We start from the raw sequence: 16,791 nt of genomic DNA, 5'->3' as shown, positions 1-16,791 counted from the left end.
AAGTGAGAATATCGGTAAGGTACAAGGCCCCTAAGGCATATACTTCACCGCTCGCCAGCTGTAACATGCTCTCAGTTCGTAGTGCAGGGCATGTCTGCCGTGAGGCTCGGCGTCGGGTGCTTCATCCTATACCCAGTGCTGGAATGTAAATCTCTTTCTTAGTTATGAAAATACCAATAAATTTACTATGTGTGGATTTTACCCCTTTCCATTGCCTATAGGGGACTTTGGTTAAACACCACTATTGGTAAATAAAATAAATCGTTTGTAACGGACCGTTTCGCTCACAAGAGGATAAAACCTGTTTAGGCGATAATCCCCTTTCCAGTTAGACCAGCAGCTACTGTAATCACCAATCTCCCGAACTGCAAACTGCACGTATCACCAACTCCTGAACAAGAGACACACGAACCCTGGAAGCAGCCGAACAGGAAAAGCAATATGAACAGCTTACACTCCTGGCAATCGGCATACAGTCAAATTCCCCCCAAGAATGAGACAACACTTCACTTTGAGGGTTAAGCAGGAACTCTCGATTGCCTCACAATCCCTCCTCTCTGCTCTGGAGATAATTAGGGAAGGAATCTAATTATCTCCAAGGACAGAGGCAAAACTCCATTACCCACATGGCAGACAAAAAGACAGTAAAAGACATAAAATTGCATACTGATACATTTAGTACATAAAACACAAATTTCTACATATCCCCAGATAGCTTAGATCTGAGCGCACATCATTAGGTGAATGGCACTCAGATCACACGAATACAGTTTAATTGCCATGGAGCCAAAGTCTTTAATTACACGAATAGGCTCCATGGCATAGCTATCTGGGTTAAAACATACCCCAACATAAAATACCGAGTTTACATACATTCGTTAGATCGGTACGAATTGGAACCGGGGGCTGGAGGCTCAGCGGTGCTTAGCTGACACAGTGTCCGGGTTTGGCGCATGAAAGCCGTGCAGAAAAGCGCTGGCTGCCCGGGGAGCTCCAGAACAACGCCATTGTGTGGTGGCTAGGTGTAGCTGCGACCACCCAGTAACAGTCAATTAAGCTGCGGTTAACCGCAGCTACTGGGTGGTCAATTGCCGGCACACGCTTGTTAAGCTGCGGTTAACCGCGGCTTCAGGGAGGTAGATGGAGGACACACGCCAGCTTCTGGGTGGCCAATTAACGGTGCCTGCCGGCTTCCCACAGCTCTGGGGAGGCTAAGAAAGGGCTGTTTGTTCGGTAGATAGAATCTACCGAACGGCTGTGCAGAAAGGAAGGAAAAAATCTTTCTGCACAGTAAAATTAACCGTTTAACTGCTGGTCCATAATCCAAAGGCAGCAGGCGGGCAACCAGGCTTCTCCAGTTCACAGTGGCGAGGTTGGTTTCGCCACACTCTTCTCCCCTTTACCAACTAGACTAACAGGGTATCTGACCTCCTGCCGGTCAGTGCCCTGGTTAGTCCAGCAACCCACCCACAAAACAGAAACAGCAGTACAGCCCACCCACAATAACTGGTTACTACACCTGGGTAAAGGAGAACTTTGTCCCTGTCCAGGTGCCTCACCACGACTGTGTGGGGAACTGTTAGGCTGCCTTGGTGGGTTGCTGAGTGGGCCGAGACCAGCGGTACTCTGTCCTGGTGCCAGCACTACCACGGAAGTAGCCTGGTTGGAGCCTGGTTGTGGGAGGGGGAGACCGACTGTCTCCCCTCTGGATACACCGCTCTGTGGCTGGGGGACAAGACCGAGAGTCCTTACCCCTGGGGTTGCACGTGCAGAGACTACGGTCCCATCTGCATTGTTGGGGGCTGTAACATCTCCCCTGGCTGGGTTAGGCTGCCGCTGGAGAGAGGGTGTAACAAGCTCCTCTCTCTGAACTGTAGACTGCCGCTGGAGAGAGGGTGTAGCAAGCTCCTCTCTCAGAACTGTAAACTGCCGCTGGGGAGAGGGGGTAGCAGGCTCCTCTCCCTGACACTCTCTATGCTAGTGGAGAGGGGGACCAGCTGTCTCCCCTTTCATTATTTTGTCCTGCTGCTGGGGTGCGAGACTGATGGTCTCTGCTCCCTGCAGGACACTCTGCCGCTGGGGAGGAAGGACAGCACCTTCAGCTCCCTGGGGTACACACTGCTGCTGGGGAGGAAGGACGGCACCTTCAGCTCCCTGGGGTACACACTGCCGCTGGGGAGGAAGGACGGCACCTTCAGCTCCCTGGGATACACACTGCCGCTGGGGAGGAAGGATGGCACCTTCTGCTCCCTGGGATACACGCTGCCGCTGGGGAGGAAGGACGGCACCTTCAGCTCCCTGGGACACACACTGCCGCTGGGGAAGAAGGACGGTACCTTCAGCTCCCTGGGGTACACACTGCCACTGGGAAGGAAGGACGACACCATCTGCTCCCTGGGATACACACTACCGCTGGGGAGGAAGGACGGCACCTTCCTCTCCCTGGGACACACACTGCCGCTGGGGAGGAAGGACGGTACCTTCAGCTCCCTGAGATACACACTGCCGCTGGGGAGGAAGGATGGCACCTTCAGCTCCCTGGGGTACACACTGCCGCTGGGGAGGAAGGATGGCACCTTCAGCTCCCTGGGGTACACACTGCCGCTGGGGCAGAAGGCCGGCACCTCCGGCTCTCCAGAACGCACTCTGCAGCTGGGGAGGACGGATGACACCATCAGCCATGAACTGCAGGTATTCCGCTACATGTCTCCTCACGAGCTGCACGTATTCCTCCGGAGGGTTGGGTCCGAGGAAAATCAGCCGTGATCTCAGCTCTTTGTCAAACTCCTCCTGCGTGTAGCTGGGTGCCATGCTTGTTCTGTTGAAGTTGCTTCTTTTGTAGATAGGGGCGCTGTACGGGTACTGACGTTGCCCTCACTTTGTAATCCAAGGAATGGTGTTGCCCTGTAGCTGTCCTTCTGGGCTGTGGAAATGATCCCGCCGCTTGCCACCAATTGTAACGGACCATTTCGCTCACAAGAGGATTAGGCGATAATCCCCTTTCCAGATAGACCAGCCGCTACTGTAATCACCAATCTCCCGAACTGCAAACTGCATGTATTCACCAACTCCCGAACAAGAGACACACGAACCCTGGAAGCAGCCGAACAGGAAAAGATATACGAACAGCTTACACTCCTGGCAATCGGCATACAATCAAATTCACCCCAAGAATGAGACAAGACTTCACTTTGAGGGTTAAGCAGGAACTCTCTGATTTATTTACACAACTGTTTTATAAAGGATTCTCCCATGCAAGGGAGGGATTTGCAACAATTACACAATACACCAATCACACATGAGTTACCTCCCAAAATGCCTCACAATCCCTCCTCTCTGCCCTGGAGATAATTGGGGAATGAATCTAATTATCTCCAAGGACAGAGGCAAAACTCCATTACCCACATGGCAGACAAAAAGACAGTAAAAGACATAAAATTGCATACTGATACATTTAGTACATAAAACACACATTTCTACATATCCCCAGATAGCTTAGATCTGAGCGCACATCATTAGGTGAATGGCACTCAGATCACACGAATACAGTTTAATTGCCATGGAGCCAAAGTCTTTAATTACACGAATAGGCTCCATGGCATAACTATCTGGGTTAAAACATTCCCCCAACATAAATACCGAGTTTACATACATTCGTTAGATCGGTACGAATTGGAACCGGGGGCTTGAGGCTCAGCGGTGCTTAGCTGACACAGTGTCCAAGCTTGGCGCATGAAAGCCGGGCAGAAAAGCGCTGGCTGCCCGGGGAGCTCCAGAACAACGCCATCGTGTGGCGGCTAGGTGTAACCGCGACCACCCAGTAACAGTCAATTAAGCTGCGGTTAACCACAGCTACTGGGTGGTCAATTGCCGGCACACGCTTGTTAACCCGCGGTTAACCGCGGCTTCAGGGAGGTAGATGGAGGACACACGCCAGCTTCTGGGTGGCCAATTAACGGTGCCTGCCGGCTTCCCATGGCTCTGGGGAGGCTAAGAAAGGGCTGTTTGTTCAGTAGATAGAATCTACCGAACGGCTGTGCAGAAAGGAAGGAATAAATCTTTCTGCACAGTAAAATTAACCGTTTAACTGCTGGTCCATAATCCAAAGGCAGCAGGCGGGCAACCCGGCTTCTCCAGTTCACAGTGGCGAGGTTGGTTTCGCCACATCGCTGATTTATTTAAACCTGGTATTTTAAGTACTAAAAGGTGTTGTGAAAAAGGAGAAATAAAAATATCTAATCATAAAAAAATATTATTCTTATTTTTACATATTGTGACAGACCCATCTGTATAGACTAAGATTGCTGGTTCGTCTGTTTGACCCTTTTCATCTATTTGCCTGTCCGTATACCCCTGTTCATTTGTCTCATGAAATAACCGATTGAAACTACCGAACGGACGGCCACCCAGGAGAGAAGTGTGGCCCCAATTAGAACGTTGTGGTTAACCGCAGACACCTCTCCATTCTAAACCGTATTCAGGGTGGTCGTCGTTCGTATGCCGACCACGAGGCGGCGGCCATTTTAAAACATGCGAAAGACCAGCGGTGTTCGGCACAGATTCTATGGAACTTAAAACGGACACTCTTCCTGCCGAACACCGCTGAAACCACCGACCGTCCTTCTCAGTCGACAAGGCATGCGACCACCGGCCGTGGAGTTTGGAGTACACAAATGGACTTAACCCAGATAGCCGTCCCATGGAGTCAATCGCATACCGAAGGACTGTAAGAGACTTTGACTCCATGGCGATTGAACTGTACGTATGGGATCTGAGCGCTGTTCGCTAAGAATATGCACTCAGATCCAGGCTATCTGGGGATACGTTGCACAAATGTAAAATGTTCGGTAGTTGTATAATTATCTATTTTTACATGTTTTTTGAGTTTGATTTAAAATGGCGATCTGCCTCTGTCCTGGAGATGATTGAATTACTTCTCGATTATGTCCAGGACAGAGGGGAGGAAACCAGGATGCATTGTGGGAATATTTTGTGCCTGTATGTCTGAAAGTGCCATATGTCTGTCTGTCATTAGTCTCCTATTTGGTCCCCTAGGGGAGTGTCCACCAAGTGGGAGACCTGCATAAATACGGGCGGGTAGCCCACAGTAAAGCCAGTTCTTGTTTTACCCTCAATGCGGAACTTGGTCTCGTTATTGGAGGGGAGATTTACTACACGGTTAGCGACTGATTGCTGGAACCGTAAGCCGCTTGGAGGATATATCTGTTCGGCTGTTAGCCGTGATTCGTGAACTTATTGTTCGTGAGTTTGGGATCCGTACGGGTCCCGGTCGGAAGATTGGCGCATTCCCCTGGTTGCAGTTTGTACGGTTGGAGTATACGAATGGAGCTTGCATTCTTGCGAAAGGGGAAGTTTAACTAAACGGCGGTTTCACTCCTTTATGCCAGAGGGGTCGTAACAAATATTGTTTCAACTTTTGATAGATAAAGATTGCCAAGTGCTAGTTCCAACACTAGTTAGATTGTCTTAATATTCTGCATTTCATAGGAGATGTAGAACCAAAACTGGTCATCTCTGAGTCAGGAGAAGCCCACCCCCTCACCCTTTGCTGATTATCTAGTGAGCTATGAGACTTTGTAAGAGTTATACATTTGTAGAAACATTGTAAGAGTTATACATTTGTAGAAACATATTAAATGATATATATTGCTCATTGTCTTTTGTTTATCCTACAGGTATTCAGGAAAATTGTCAGATCAAACCTACATCATTACATTCCTTACAACATGTTTTATATTCCCTTTGATGGTTATTTTTATATCTTATGGAAAACTGATGCGGAAGCTGAGAAAGGTAAGTGGGAAAGTCTGGGACAAAATGCTCCTGGGAAATATGTTAACTTAGTAAAAAAAATGGATGTGTTGGAAGGTATCAACTCTTAATGTAAAGAGACCGGTCATCTAGAAAATGAGGTTCATTGGAAATACAAAGGGTTTTCACCAGAATACAATGTTCCAACTTCCAATTGTGTTATTAGGGCTGTCACTATGATTAATGGTGCACATACGGCAATTCTCCTGTAGTCATCAAATTGCAATCATGCCCAAACGGTGCTCTTTGGAAACCAGATATGATCTGAAGATTTCAACCATAATATTCAGACAACAAACATGCTCAGATGATAAACACGTGTTTCATACTTCAGCTGTTGTGATTCAGCTACATCTGCTATATCTAGACTGCATCAATACTCTAGTAAAGCTCTAGACTGCAGCTGTCCTTTTTATTATGCAACCAGTCTTTTGAGAATGCTCCCATGTTTTCGAGACTCCAGCTTTGCTCTTCAGTCGCCAGTAATAATCAACATTAGGCAACCAAGAGCTATTACCAACAGTAAAAGTGTCCAGTTTGCAGATATTTTATCCAAACTATATCCATGCTGTCTGTACTGCAGTTATGCTTTCTAGACCGTAACATTTCTTTCTAGACTAAAGTAACGGTATGTTCCTATGGTTATTTTAAAGATGGCAGTTCTGCAACATACGCAAACATGGTCATGCTATCGGTCCTTTTTTATAAGCGTAACGCCTGTACCACTCAAGTATCAGTATTCAGCTTAGCTCAGTTTAAACGTGCTCTTTTTTCCTTGGTCATGACTTCGTGTAAACCATCAGAGAGGGATTGAGATGATTTATTGGAATAACTGCAGACCACCTCTAATTCATGATAAAAAGTAATGCATTTTATTGAGCAAGCTCTTTATAAAAGAGGATAATTTCACATAAGAGCACATCGCCCTCTGACAATTTACAGTCTTTATCATGCAATGTCTGAAATTCTTTATCCCAGGTGTCCGATACTTGACATTCTCTCTTAACCCTACAGCCAAGTATTGATCCTTTAATCAGGGACATTAGCTTCTGCAGAGAGGACTCCCCTGGGCAAATCATTGACTAAACCTTGAAATATTATTTCATGCTCTTATGAGACTAAACTAATGCTCTGATGTTCCATTCCTTAATACCGTATTACTCTCTAATTCCCAGCTACTTGTAGGGAAACAAATACTCTAACTTACTGCAAACAGGTATTTACTTCACAAGCCTAACTAATGAATGTTACTTGATTATATGTATATCGCAATCTTAAAAGTTGCTATTTAAGTATTTTCATACATATATGATTCAGTGTATCATGTTTCCCTTCTTTACTATATGTAGAGTTACACCTTTGAATAATAATGACAGCCATCAGCCCACACAACGCTACGAAGGTGGCTTTCTGAGTCATGTTTGGTCACTCTTCTTGCCAGTTGTCGTGTGTCATTTTAATGTCTCTAAATATCTTTATAATTGTAAGACTTTTCCTGATCTGTTCAGGAAAAAGTTGCTATTTAAGTATTTTCATACATATATGATTCAGTGTATCATGTTTCCCTTCTTTACTATATGTAGAGTTACACCTTTGAATAATAATGACAGCCATCAGCCAGGGCCGGACTGGGAATTAAAAGCAGCCCTGGAAAAAAAATATTTACCAGCCCCATAATGCGTCGCGCCAGCATAGTGTGCAGATACAGAGTTAGAAAAGATAACTTAAAATTAAAATTATTACTCCAACGTGAAAAAAAGCACATATATGCTTAAAAAAAAAGAGTGCAGATTTATTTTAAGCAGACGTGCCTTTGCATATAACCAATGTTTCAGTCCAACTACCATGACATATTAAGGAAAGCTTGGTAATGGGACTGAAATGGTGAATGTATGTAGGGCACAACTGTAAAAAATGATGTTATCTTGTTTATTTTGAGGTCCTGTGGGTGCACTCTTCACTTTAAATATGTTATTGTGCTGGATTATGCACCTAGCAACAAGACTGGGCCAATATCTGCTTATTACATATTGTACATATCAATTACATTTCTTAGTGTATTATTCAAATATAAATGTACATTAATATATGTGTAAATATATTAGGCATAATTATATATATATATATATATATATATATATATATATATATAATATAAATCAGTGGCGGATCCAGAGCCTGATCTCAGGAGGGGCACCTATAGATTATTTAAAGAAATAATCCATGCACAATAACCACTACTGCTCTGTGTAGTGGGTATGGTGCCAGGACCCGCTCCCAGAGTAAGTAGTCAAACCGTTTAAGTACAGTTTGACAACTTACCTGGGGTCTGCTGGGATATGGGGCTGTAGTAGGGTATAGGAGCAGTGGTGCAATGTGTGAGGGGTGCAATGTGTGTGAAAGGTTCAGTGTGTAGGGTGCGTGGGGAAATGTGTGTATGGGTGGCTGTGTGTGTAGGGGAATGTGTGTGTGTGTATGGTGTGTGTGGGCAGTGTTTGTATGGGGCTAGAGTTCACTCTCACCACTTGGACCCCCAGGAATCCCTGGTGGTCGCAGTGGTGAGAGTGAACTCTAGCCCATAGCTCCAGGGCTAGAGTTTCCCTGTGGCACTCCCCCTCCCCCCGTCTCTCTCTATTTACGCCTCTTTCTCCCCTTGTGTCTCACTCTCCCCCCTCTGTCTCTTTCTCCCTCCTTTCCCTGTGGCACTCTCCCAACCCCTCTGTCTCTCTCTATTCACCCCTCTTTCTCCCCTTGTGTATCACTCTCCCCCCTCTGTCTCTTTATCCCCCCTTTCCCTGTGGCACTCTCCCTCCCCCTCTGTCTCTCTCTATTCGCCCCTCTTTCTCCCCTTGTGTCTCACTCTCCCCCCTCTGTCTCTTTATCCCTCCTTTCCCTGTGGCACTCTCCCTCCCCCTCTGTCTCTCTCTATTCGCCCCTCTCTCCCCCCTTGTGTCTCACTCTCCCCCCTCTCCCTGTGGCACTCTTCCCCGCTCTGTCTCTCTCTCTCTTTTCACCCCCCCACTGTCTCTCTCTCTCTATTCACCCCCCTCTGTCTCTCTCTCTATTCACCCCCTCTGTCTCTCTCTATTCACCCCCCTCTGTCACTCTCTCTATTCACCCCCCTCTGTCACTCTCTCTATTCACCCCCCTCTGTCACTCTCTCTATTCACCCCCTCTGTCTCTCTCTCTTTTCACCCCCCCCCCTGTCTCTCTCTCTTTTCACCCCCCCCCCCCTGTCTCTCTTTTCACCCCCCCCCCTGTCTCTCTTTTCACCCCCCCCCTCTGTCTCTCTTTTCACCCCCCCCTCTGTCTCTCTTTTCACACCCCCACTTCCATCCCCCCACCCACCTGAGAGGAGTCAGGGGGCCGGCCGCATTGCACGCTGCAGCCTCGCCGGTCCGGCAGCACTGTTAATGCTGAGGGCTGAAGGGGGAGGGAGCATATCTCTACCATGCTCCCTCGCGGTTCCCACAATCCCCAGCACGGATGCTGCTGGGGATTGTGGGAACCGCGAGGGAGCATGGTAGAGAGACATGCTCCTCCCTCAGCATTAGGTGTGCCGCCGGACCGGCGAGGCTGCAGCGTGCAATGCGGCCGCCTGCCGGCCGGCCCCTCAAAGTGTGTGCCACCGGACCGGCCACCCGGTGGCACATATATTGCCAGAGCAGCCCCCAGGTGCCGCGGCCCACCGGGAAATTTCCCGGTATCCCGGTGGGCCAGTCCGGCCCTGCCATCAGCCCACACAACGCTACGAAGGTGGCTTTCTGAGTCATGTTTGGTCACTCTTCTTGCCAGTTGTCGTGTGTCATTTTAATGTCTCTAAATATCTTTATAATTGTAAGACTTTTCCTGATCTGTTCACTGGTGTCCTTGATTTATGCTGAGAGAGTTGTAGGAAGAGCTAGCGGACTTTACTAGACAAATTAGGGGTTGGATCTCGGAAAGACAAATGTTTATTTATCAGTTCTTATAGCACTCTTATCCAGAGTGCTTTACAATTTATACAAAAATATCATTGATATTGATACAGACAGGGGTTGTGGGGAGAAAATACAATTGTGAAGTAACTGATATGTATCCATAATTGTGCCAATATAAGGAGTACTGCTGGACAACCAGTATATTGTACACAGTGAGTGCGATGAAGATAGAATCTAGAAGCAATGCCTTTCAATCACTATGCATGTTACCAGCCCTTAGAATGGCAAGGGCTAATTATTAATGGGCAGAAGTACCATCAAGGAAGCAAGATTAGAATAACAGCAACAGACCGAGGTCAGAATGCCAGAGAATACAGTAAGTAGTATAACAAATCCAGAGGTCAGGGTGGGCAGAGGGTAAACATGCTCGGGTAACAAGCTTGGTCAGGAACAAATAAATCAAGATAAAACTAGATGGAGCAAGCTCAAGAACAACATTAAGAGGCCACGAAGGAGGCAACATCTGGTGCTGAGAGATGGGAGGGCTGTGGCCGCCAACTGAACATAGTCTATCTCGAGGTATCTCCAATTGGCGTCTGTGAAAGACTTGGGAGGGCTAATGCCAAAAACATTCGACAGGTATTGTGTCAGTGTTCTAAAATGATGATATGCCCTTCATCTGTGTGTCATTTATAGGGCTTGTATCCTGGCATCTGACATTCTTGAGGGGCATTAATGTAATTCAGTGCAGCTTGAGCTCCTAACAAAGATGTACCATCATGGTGTTGTAGGTTCCAGAAACCCCCACACCCCACACTTTTTTGGTCTAAATCTCTCACTAAGCACCAACTTGGCTCTTCTAGTCCATAAATGACATCACTGTAAAACATGCCCTCTTGAAATCCAGAATTGGACAATCGAGCATTATGGGAGCCGCTGTCCAATGACTAGGTGGCCAAGATTATAGCAAGCCGGGTACTTTTGTAACTTTGTAACTGGAGGGTAAGAAAATATTTATTATTTGCATGTACAAAACAACGATCCGATCGCTAAAGTCATTCATTACCATTATATTCACTGTCAATGTTACAGTTGTCATTTCTCTGCAGGTATCTGATACCCAAGGAAGACTGGGATCTACCAGGAAGCCTGAGAAGGAAGTCACTCGAATGGTCATTATCATGATTATTGCCTTTCTCATCTGCTGGTCGCCCTATGCTGCTTTCTCCATACTTGTGACTGCACGGCCTACTATTGACCTGGACCCTCGCCTGTCAGCTATACCAGCATTTTTTGCAAAAACAGCATCTATGTACAATCCTGTAATTTATGTCTTTATGAACAAGCAGGTACAGTATATGTTCTCACTGTATTATAGTCTGGGCTCTAAAGGTAACTGATTTTAACCTTACAAGCTACAGATAAGTGCATCACAGTGCAAAACAAAGCTTGAGGATATTCCACTGACATAGAATGTGCAAATGTGTAAACAGTACATATTCATGTGTAGATAACAATTAATGTACTGTAGGTAGATAATGCAGAGCTACATTACTTACAGGGTACACTCAGTTGGTTATTTACTCTTTTTTATTAAATTATGGGACTTGAAAAGTAATATATTGTGGACACCTGCACCATTATATCTCTAATAGGGCAGATTTGCCCTTTGACACTGCTGAGATTTTTGCAAGCCTTTGTAACCCATACAATTCATCACTGTACATCCCTCAGACACCTTGTCACCTCTGGCACTCTGAGGGTTAATGTGTTCTGAGATGTGGAAGTTAATAACTTGCTTCTTTGGATCTCAGATGGCAATACTCACCATTAAATTACTTATATATGCTCTCCCCTTCGACCCTCCGAGGGTACATTTATTTAATGAAAATGTCCCATTCCTCGTCCTTACTGTAATGACTAGACAGCGTTGCAATTGTTCTTCGGATGCTCAGAGAGTTCCTTTTTGCATATAGTATTTTTTAGTGGCCGGTTAATTTGGTTAATCTGTGCTATGTGTTCTTTGTGGCACTTGAAGAGAAAATATAGGAATTATATAGATATATAATTGTTAATCATCACTCCAGCACTTGACGCATTAATTTCTTGCATGCATTGAATATTGATTAGAAATGATGAATGATTAGTTCTTGGGAGTAAAAATACTTAACCAATCTCAGCCACGTTTATTAGGAATCCCTCTGTGTTTAAAGAGTATTATTCAGGATCTTCTACTAGTAAATATTGTGTGGGTCTATGTAACCTTCACCGAGGGTTTGATGCACTTGTTATTGAGCAAAGTGATCATTAAACACAGTGTGACACACTGTGTCAGCGATTGAGATCCTTCATGCAAGTCAACAGCAGCCGTGGTCTTCAATAAAGAGTTGCATTTAATGGAAGCAATTCTCTCAGTTCACCAATGCCCAATTCCCTGACTGCAGTTATTTGGGCCCTGACCAGGCCTGTACTGTAGCCAAAAACAGCCTTTTCCCTCAGCTTGCAATTTATTTTGTATCATCTTACACTGGTTATGATAGTGGTAAAAAATAGGGTAAAATGGCACCCAGTCGTGATGCAGTACACCTAACTCCACCCATAGTAGTGTTACCTAGTACCCCAAATATATAAGAAACAATAAAAGGAAAGGTGAAATCGCATACAGATAAATATGTCTAATTACCACCCATGAAGTTCAACAGGTAAAGCTTTAGCAACTCTATAGGAATTTACATAATTGCATCATAGTGTAGTATATTAGCAAAACAAAATGTTACTCACATTCCCAGTTGGGTCACTCACATAGAGTAGAGCATTTTATAGGTAGGCTCACCTTTTTCTCTGTTGTTTAATCAACATTGTTGCCTGCTGGCCAGGGACCACAAGAATCAGCTGTCAATCTTTGTGGAATGGTGGACTGTTTGCTACATGGAAAATATAATTCTAACTTTAGCTAACGGGAAGTAACCTTTAAAAGTAACACTGTACTTACAGGCAGGGCCGCCATCAGAAATTTTGGGGCCCCTAACACTGCTCAAGGTCTGAGCCCCTGTGGGCCCACCTCCAAGCCGCCCCCCCCCCCCAAATCCTGCCTCCAAACCCCGCCCACAGGAATATACAAACACAGACACAAACACACTCACTGATACAAAAAGGACACAGATACACACACACACAAAGATACACACATACATACTAACAGACACACATACTGAAACAAACACATAGACATATACAGACACACAGACACATACTAGCATACATACAGACAGATATACGTACAGACATATACATACAACCCACTGACATACATACACATACATACTGACATACACACATACACACAGACATACATACTGACATGCATACATACACATACATACATACACACAGATATACATACAGACATATACATACACATACTGAAATACATATACTGACATACATACATACATACACATACAAACACATACATACAGATACATACAAACATACTGACATACACACAGAGCTAATTTTTCTTACTTTTTTTTGCAGGAGTGTAGCTTTGGCTGATGGGAGTCGGCGTGGCTCTCCCGTCCTCGCGGCCTGTCTCTTCTCCCTCCCGCGCAGAGGGAGCTGGGATGAAGTGTTCAGCCATCACTTCCTCCCAGCACTACTTGCGGCTGCAATTTTTTAGGGGCCCGGTCGCGCTACTGCACGCCGCAGCGCTGACCGCGCCCTTGAAAATATAGGGCCCATCGTGTGGCCCTAAATGCTTGGGCCACCCGATGGGCCCTATCAGCGTGCAGACCTGGTGCACCTTACAGGGTGGTAGGACAGCACATTTTGCCATGGGGAGTAGGAGCACAATGTCACGTCATGTGTTAAAATGAGTCACAGCACTTTGTATGAGCATTGCTTGGGGTTTGGCTGTCACAGACTGGATCCCCAAGTAGGGGAGACCCACGTCTTATTTAAGCACCCTTTCATTGTTAGCACTGGGTTGGGTTGTGTGATAATGTTTTCAGATTAATACATTTTTTTAATCTCCTTTGATGGGCTTTATTTATTTATTTAGTGTTTTCTATTTTGTGTTGTTGTTCAATGTACATGCATTCATTTGTCAGTTACAGGCTGTTTATTCCTACAGTAAAATTGTAACGTACTGCAGAATATGTTAGAGCTATTTAAATGATTATTAATAAAATAATATTAATAATTAGACTTCTGCATTCGGCTTCAAATTACCTGCGTCATATCAGAATTCTGGGTGATTAGAGACTTATCCAAATTCCACAACTCTGAATTGCTGTATGTTTCATTTGTTCCATGATTTTAAATTTTGTTTGTGGGGCCAAAAAACAGAGGAGGGAATGGGGAAGAAGCAGATTTAAAAAAAAAAATTGCAGTACAGTAATAAGTGCATTTTCACATCTTGTTGGTTCATCTGAAAAGTTTTTCCTAAAACTATTGTATTGGCGAAATTCATCAGGACTACTGGTTAAAGGGACACTGTAGGCACCCAGACCACTTCAGATCATTCAAGTGGTCTGGGTGCTGTGACCCTTTTGCATCTAGTGCATCTAATTACTGCTTGTAATTCCAGAGAAACTGCAATGTTTACATTGCAGCTCTAAGTCTGCCCACAGTGGCTGTCTACCAGACAGCCACTAGATGGCTTCCTGAATCGAAATAGACCTTTGGTCTGTTATCTGATGCTGGAGATCCTCATACTCTGCATGCTCTGAATGAGGTCCTCCAGATTATTGATTAATGCTTTCCTATTGGGAAATCCTAATGCGAGTGCAGCCATTGCCACTGGCTGACGTCGGTGGGGGAGGAGCATAGTCGGAGCCTTATCCAGCACTCAGGGACATCGGCGCTCGATTCAGGTAATTGACTGAAAAGGTTTTAACCCTTTAGCACTGCGGGAGGAGGGGGGCGCAAGTGTGGGGGGCACCTTAGAAATCTATAGTATCAAGAAAATGGCTTTGTTTTCCTGGCACCATAGAATCCCTTTAACCTGAGCATTTTTGTTTGACATTGTTTCTAAACCTTTTGTTAGAACATCTACCAATGACATTATTCTAGAAGAAAACAATAGCAAGTAAAATTTTATGGAAACTAGATGCTGATATGCAGATTCTTCATCAGAAAAAAAGACGACAAGGAATAGTAAATACATTTATTTCAACATAAAAAATACTTAAGGAGTTAATGTAGCAAACTGAAATCATAGCTGTAAAATTCAGGTTACAATAGTCTAGCAACTCATATCTCAGTTGGAGAATTGTTTCCAAATAAGTTATGTTATCCTACATCGTGTCATATGGGTTTTTCTTCGCTAGAGTTTGAACAGATTCCACTTATTTTTTTAACTGTTGTAACAGTTTCACTAACATTTTTCAGTTGTGAATGCATTGGACAAACATCTGTGAATGCTACTGTATATACTGACCCAGGCAACATTTGGCACTCAAGATGGTGTGGACTACATCTCCCCCTGATGCTTTGCCAGCATTATGACTGTGAGAGCATTATGGGAGATGTAGTCCACAACATCTGGAGTGCCAAATGTAAATCATAACTTTTCCTAAATTAGTATCAACAAGATAAGATACATTTTCAGCTGATGTATTTCTGAACACTTTGTTTTTCTCCTTTTGTAGTTCAGGAGGTGTCTTCTTCAGATGTTCCATTGCAATTCCAAAGAACCTAAGGAATCCAATAATAACCCGACTTCAGAAAGAGTAGGAATAAGCCGCGACCATCAAGGAGGCGAAATGCTGGCGATTGCAGCGCACATAACAACTTCTAACACTACCAATCGGAAGACTGAAGAAGAACAGAGCAGCTGCAATTCATTCGCTCAGTTGCCAATATCTGACAACAAAGTCTGTCCAATGTAGACAGCAAGATATGAATTTGTTGGGTAAGATTCGAGATCTTGGCTGGCATGTAGCAAAAGAATGTAAAGTGCTGTAATTAAATGAAAAAAAGCTACATTGTTCTAAGCCATTAGTTTCTTCTACATTGATATTAAGTACTTCACATTAATCGCCCATCCACCTCTGAATGTCAGCAGCCATTGTTGAAATACTTTATCTGAAGCTGTGTCTTAAATAAAAGCGAGACTCCTGTGACTATTATTTGGAAATAACAAACACGTTATTTTATTTTTATATTTTTCAGCCTTGCAGTATTATAGTTGTATAATTTATACGTCGGTCACATAAGACAATGAATACTGGTGAACAGTGGGTATTTAGTGAAGCTCTAGTTGTCCTTGAAAATGGCGAGGAATGATTTGCAAAGACTGGCTCGCCAATGGTGACATTTTAAAAACTCAATTTACCCATATTTTATAGTTGTTTTTCTTAATCCTCTGTTGTGGCACAAATGATTTTTAAATCCCGATATATCATTAAACATGGACTATAATCAGTGTTTGGTCTAATAGATTAGTACTGTGTTCTTTAAAACTAACCTAGGTCAACTAATAAGCCAGCATTTGAAGCCGGCTTCCAGTACACAGTTGTCTTACTAAAAAGAAAACAGCCTCTGTGCCAAACCAGGAATATCATCGCATTCAGGATTGTTTGCGGGTCGTGGATTTGGGTTTTAGGAACAGTGGACTGGATTTGTTATTCACTTATTTTCAAATACAATACAACCACTTTAAGGGTTTTTGAGAAAGCTGTACTGTTTTATTTTACTGGACTTGTGCAAACTCAGAGTCAGTGTATTGATTAGGAAACCAATATTTTGCTGGTTTTGAGGGGGCCGTCATTTAGCCAACAGGGAGGTAATAAAAATCTGCCTGCTTTAACCTGACCCCCCTCATTTACTCAAAGGAGTATTGGGTCTGCACCAATGCCACTTAACAAGCTCGATTGCAGCAAGGGACACTTATCAATGGCTCAGAGTGTCACTGTCACTGACTGAGCCCCAGACTGCCAAGGGGCTGTTAAAGTCTTCTGCACCTAATATTAGTGTAGACAACAATGCTCCCCCATCGGACCACCAGGGAAGTCTCTCCATCAGGGAAAGGTAAGCA

General features: G+C 44.5%; 1 protein-coding gene across 1 annotated transcript in view; it reads left to right on the top strand.

Moving 5' to 3' along the window:
* The window catches only part of LOC134574517 (opsin-VA-like), a 37,518-nt gene extending 21,082 nt beyond the window's left edge, over positions 1–16,436 (top strand). The window contains exons 3-5 of the mRNA XM_063433623.1: positions 5,697–5,814; positions 10,862–11,101; positions 15,404–16,436. Of these exons, the coding sequence (XP_063289693.1) occupies positions 5,697–5,814; positions 10,862–11,101; positions 15,404–15,643 (598 nt within the window). The 3' untranslated portion in view covers positions 15,644–16,436. The remainder of the gene's footprint in view (positions 1–5,696; positions 5,815–10,861; positions 11,102–15,403) is intronic.
* Positions 16,437–16,791: the final 355 nt, after the last annotated feature.

Source organism: Pelobates fuscus, chromosome 10 (assembly GCF_036172605.1).
Source record: "Pelobates fuscus isolate aPelFus1 chromosome 10, aPelFus1.pri, whole genome shotgun sequence".
Taxonomy (NCBI): domain Eukaryota; kingdom Metazoa; phylum Chordata; class Amphibia; order Anura; family Pelobatidae; genus Pelobates; species Pelobates fuscus.
The sequence above is the reverse complement of the archived record's forward strand: the minus strand, read 5'-3'. Positions and strand labels throughout refer to the sequence as shown.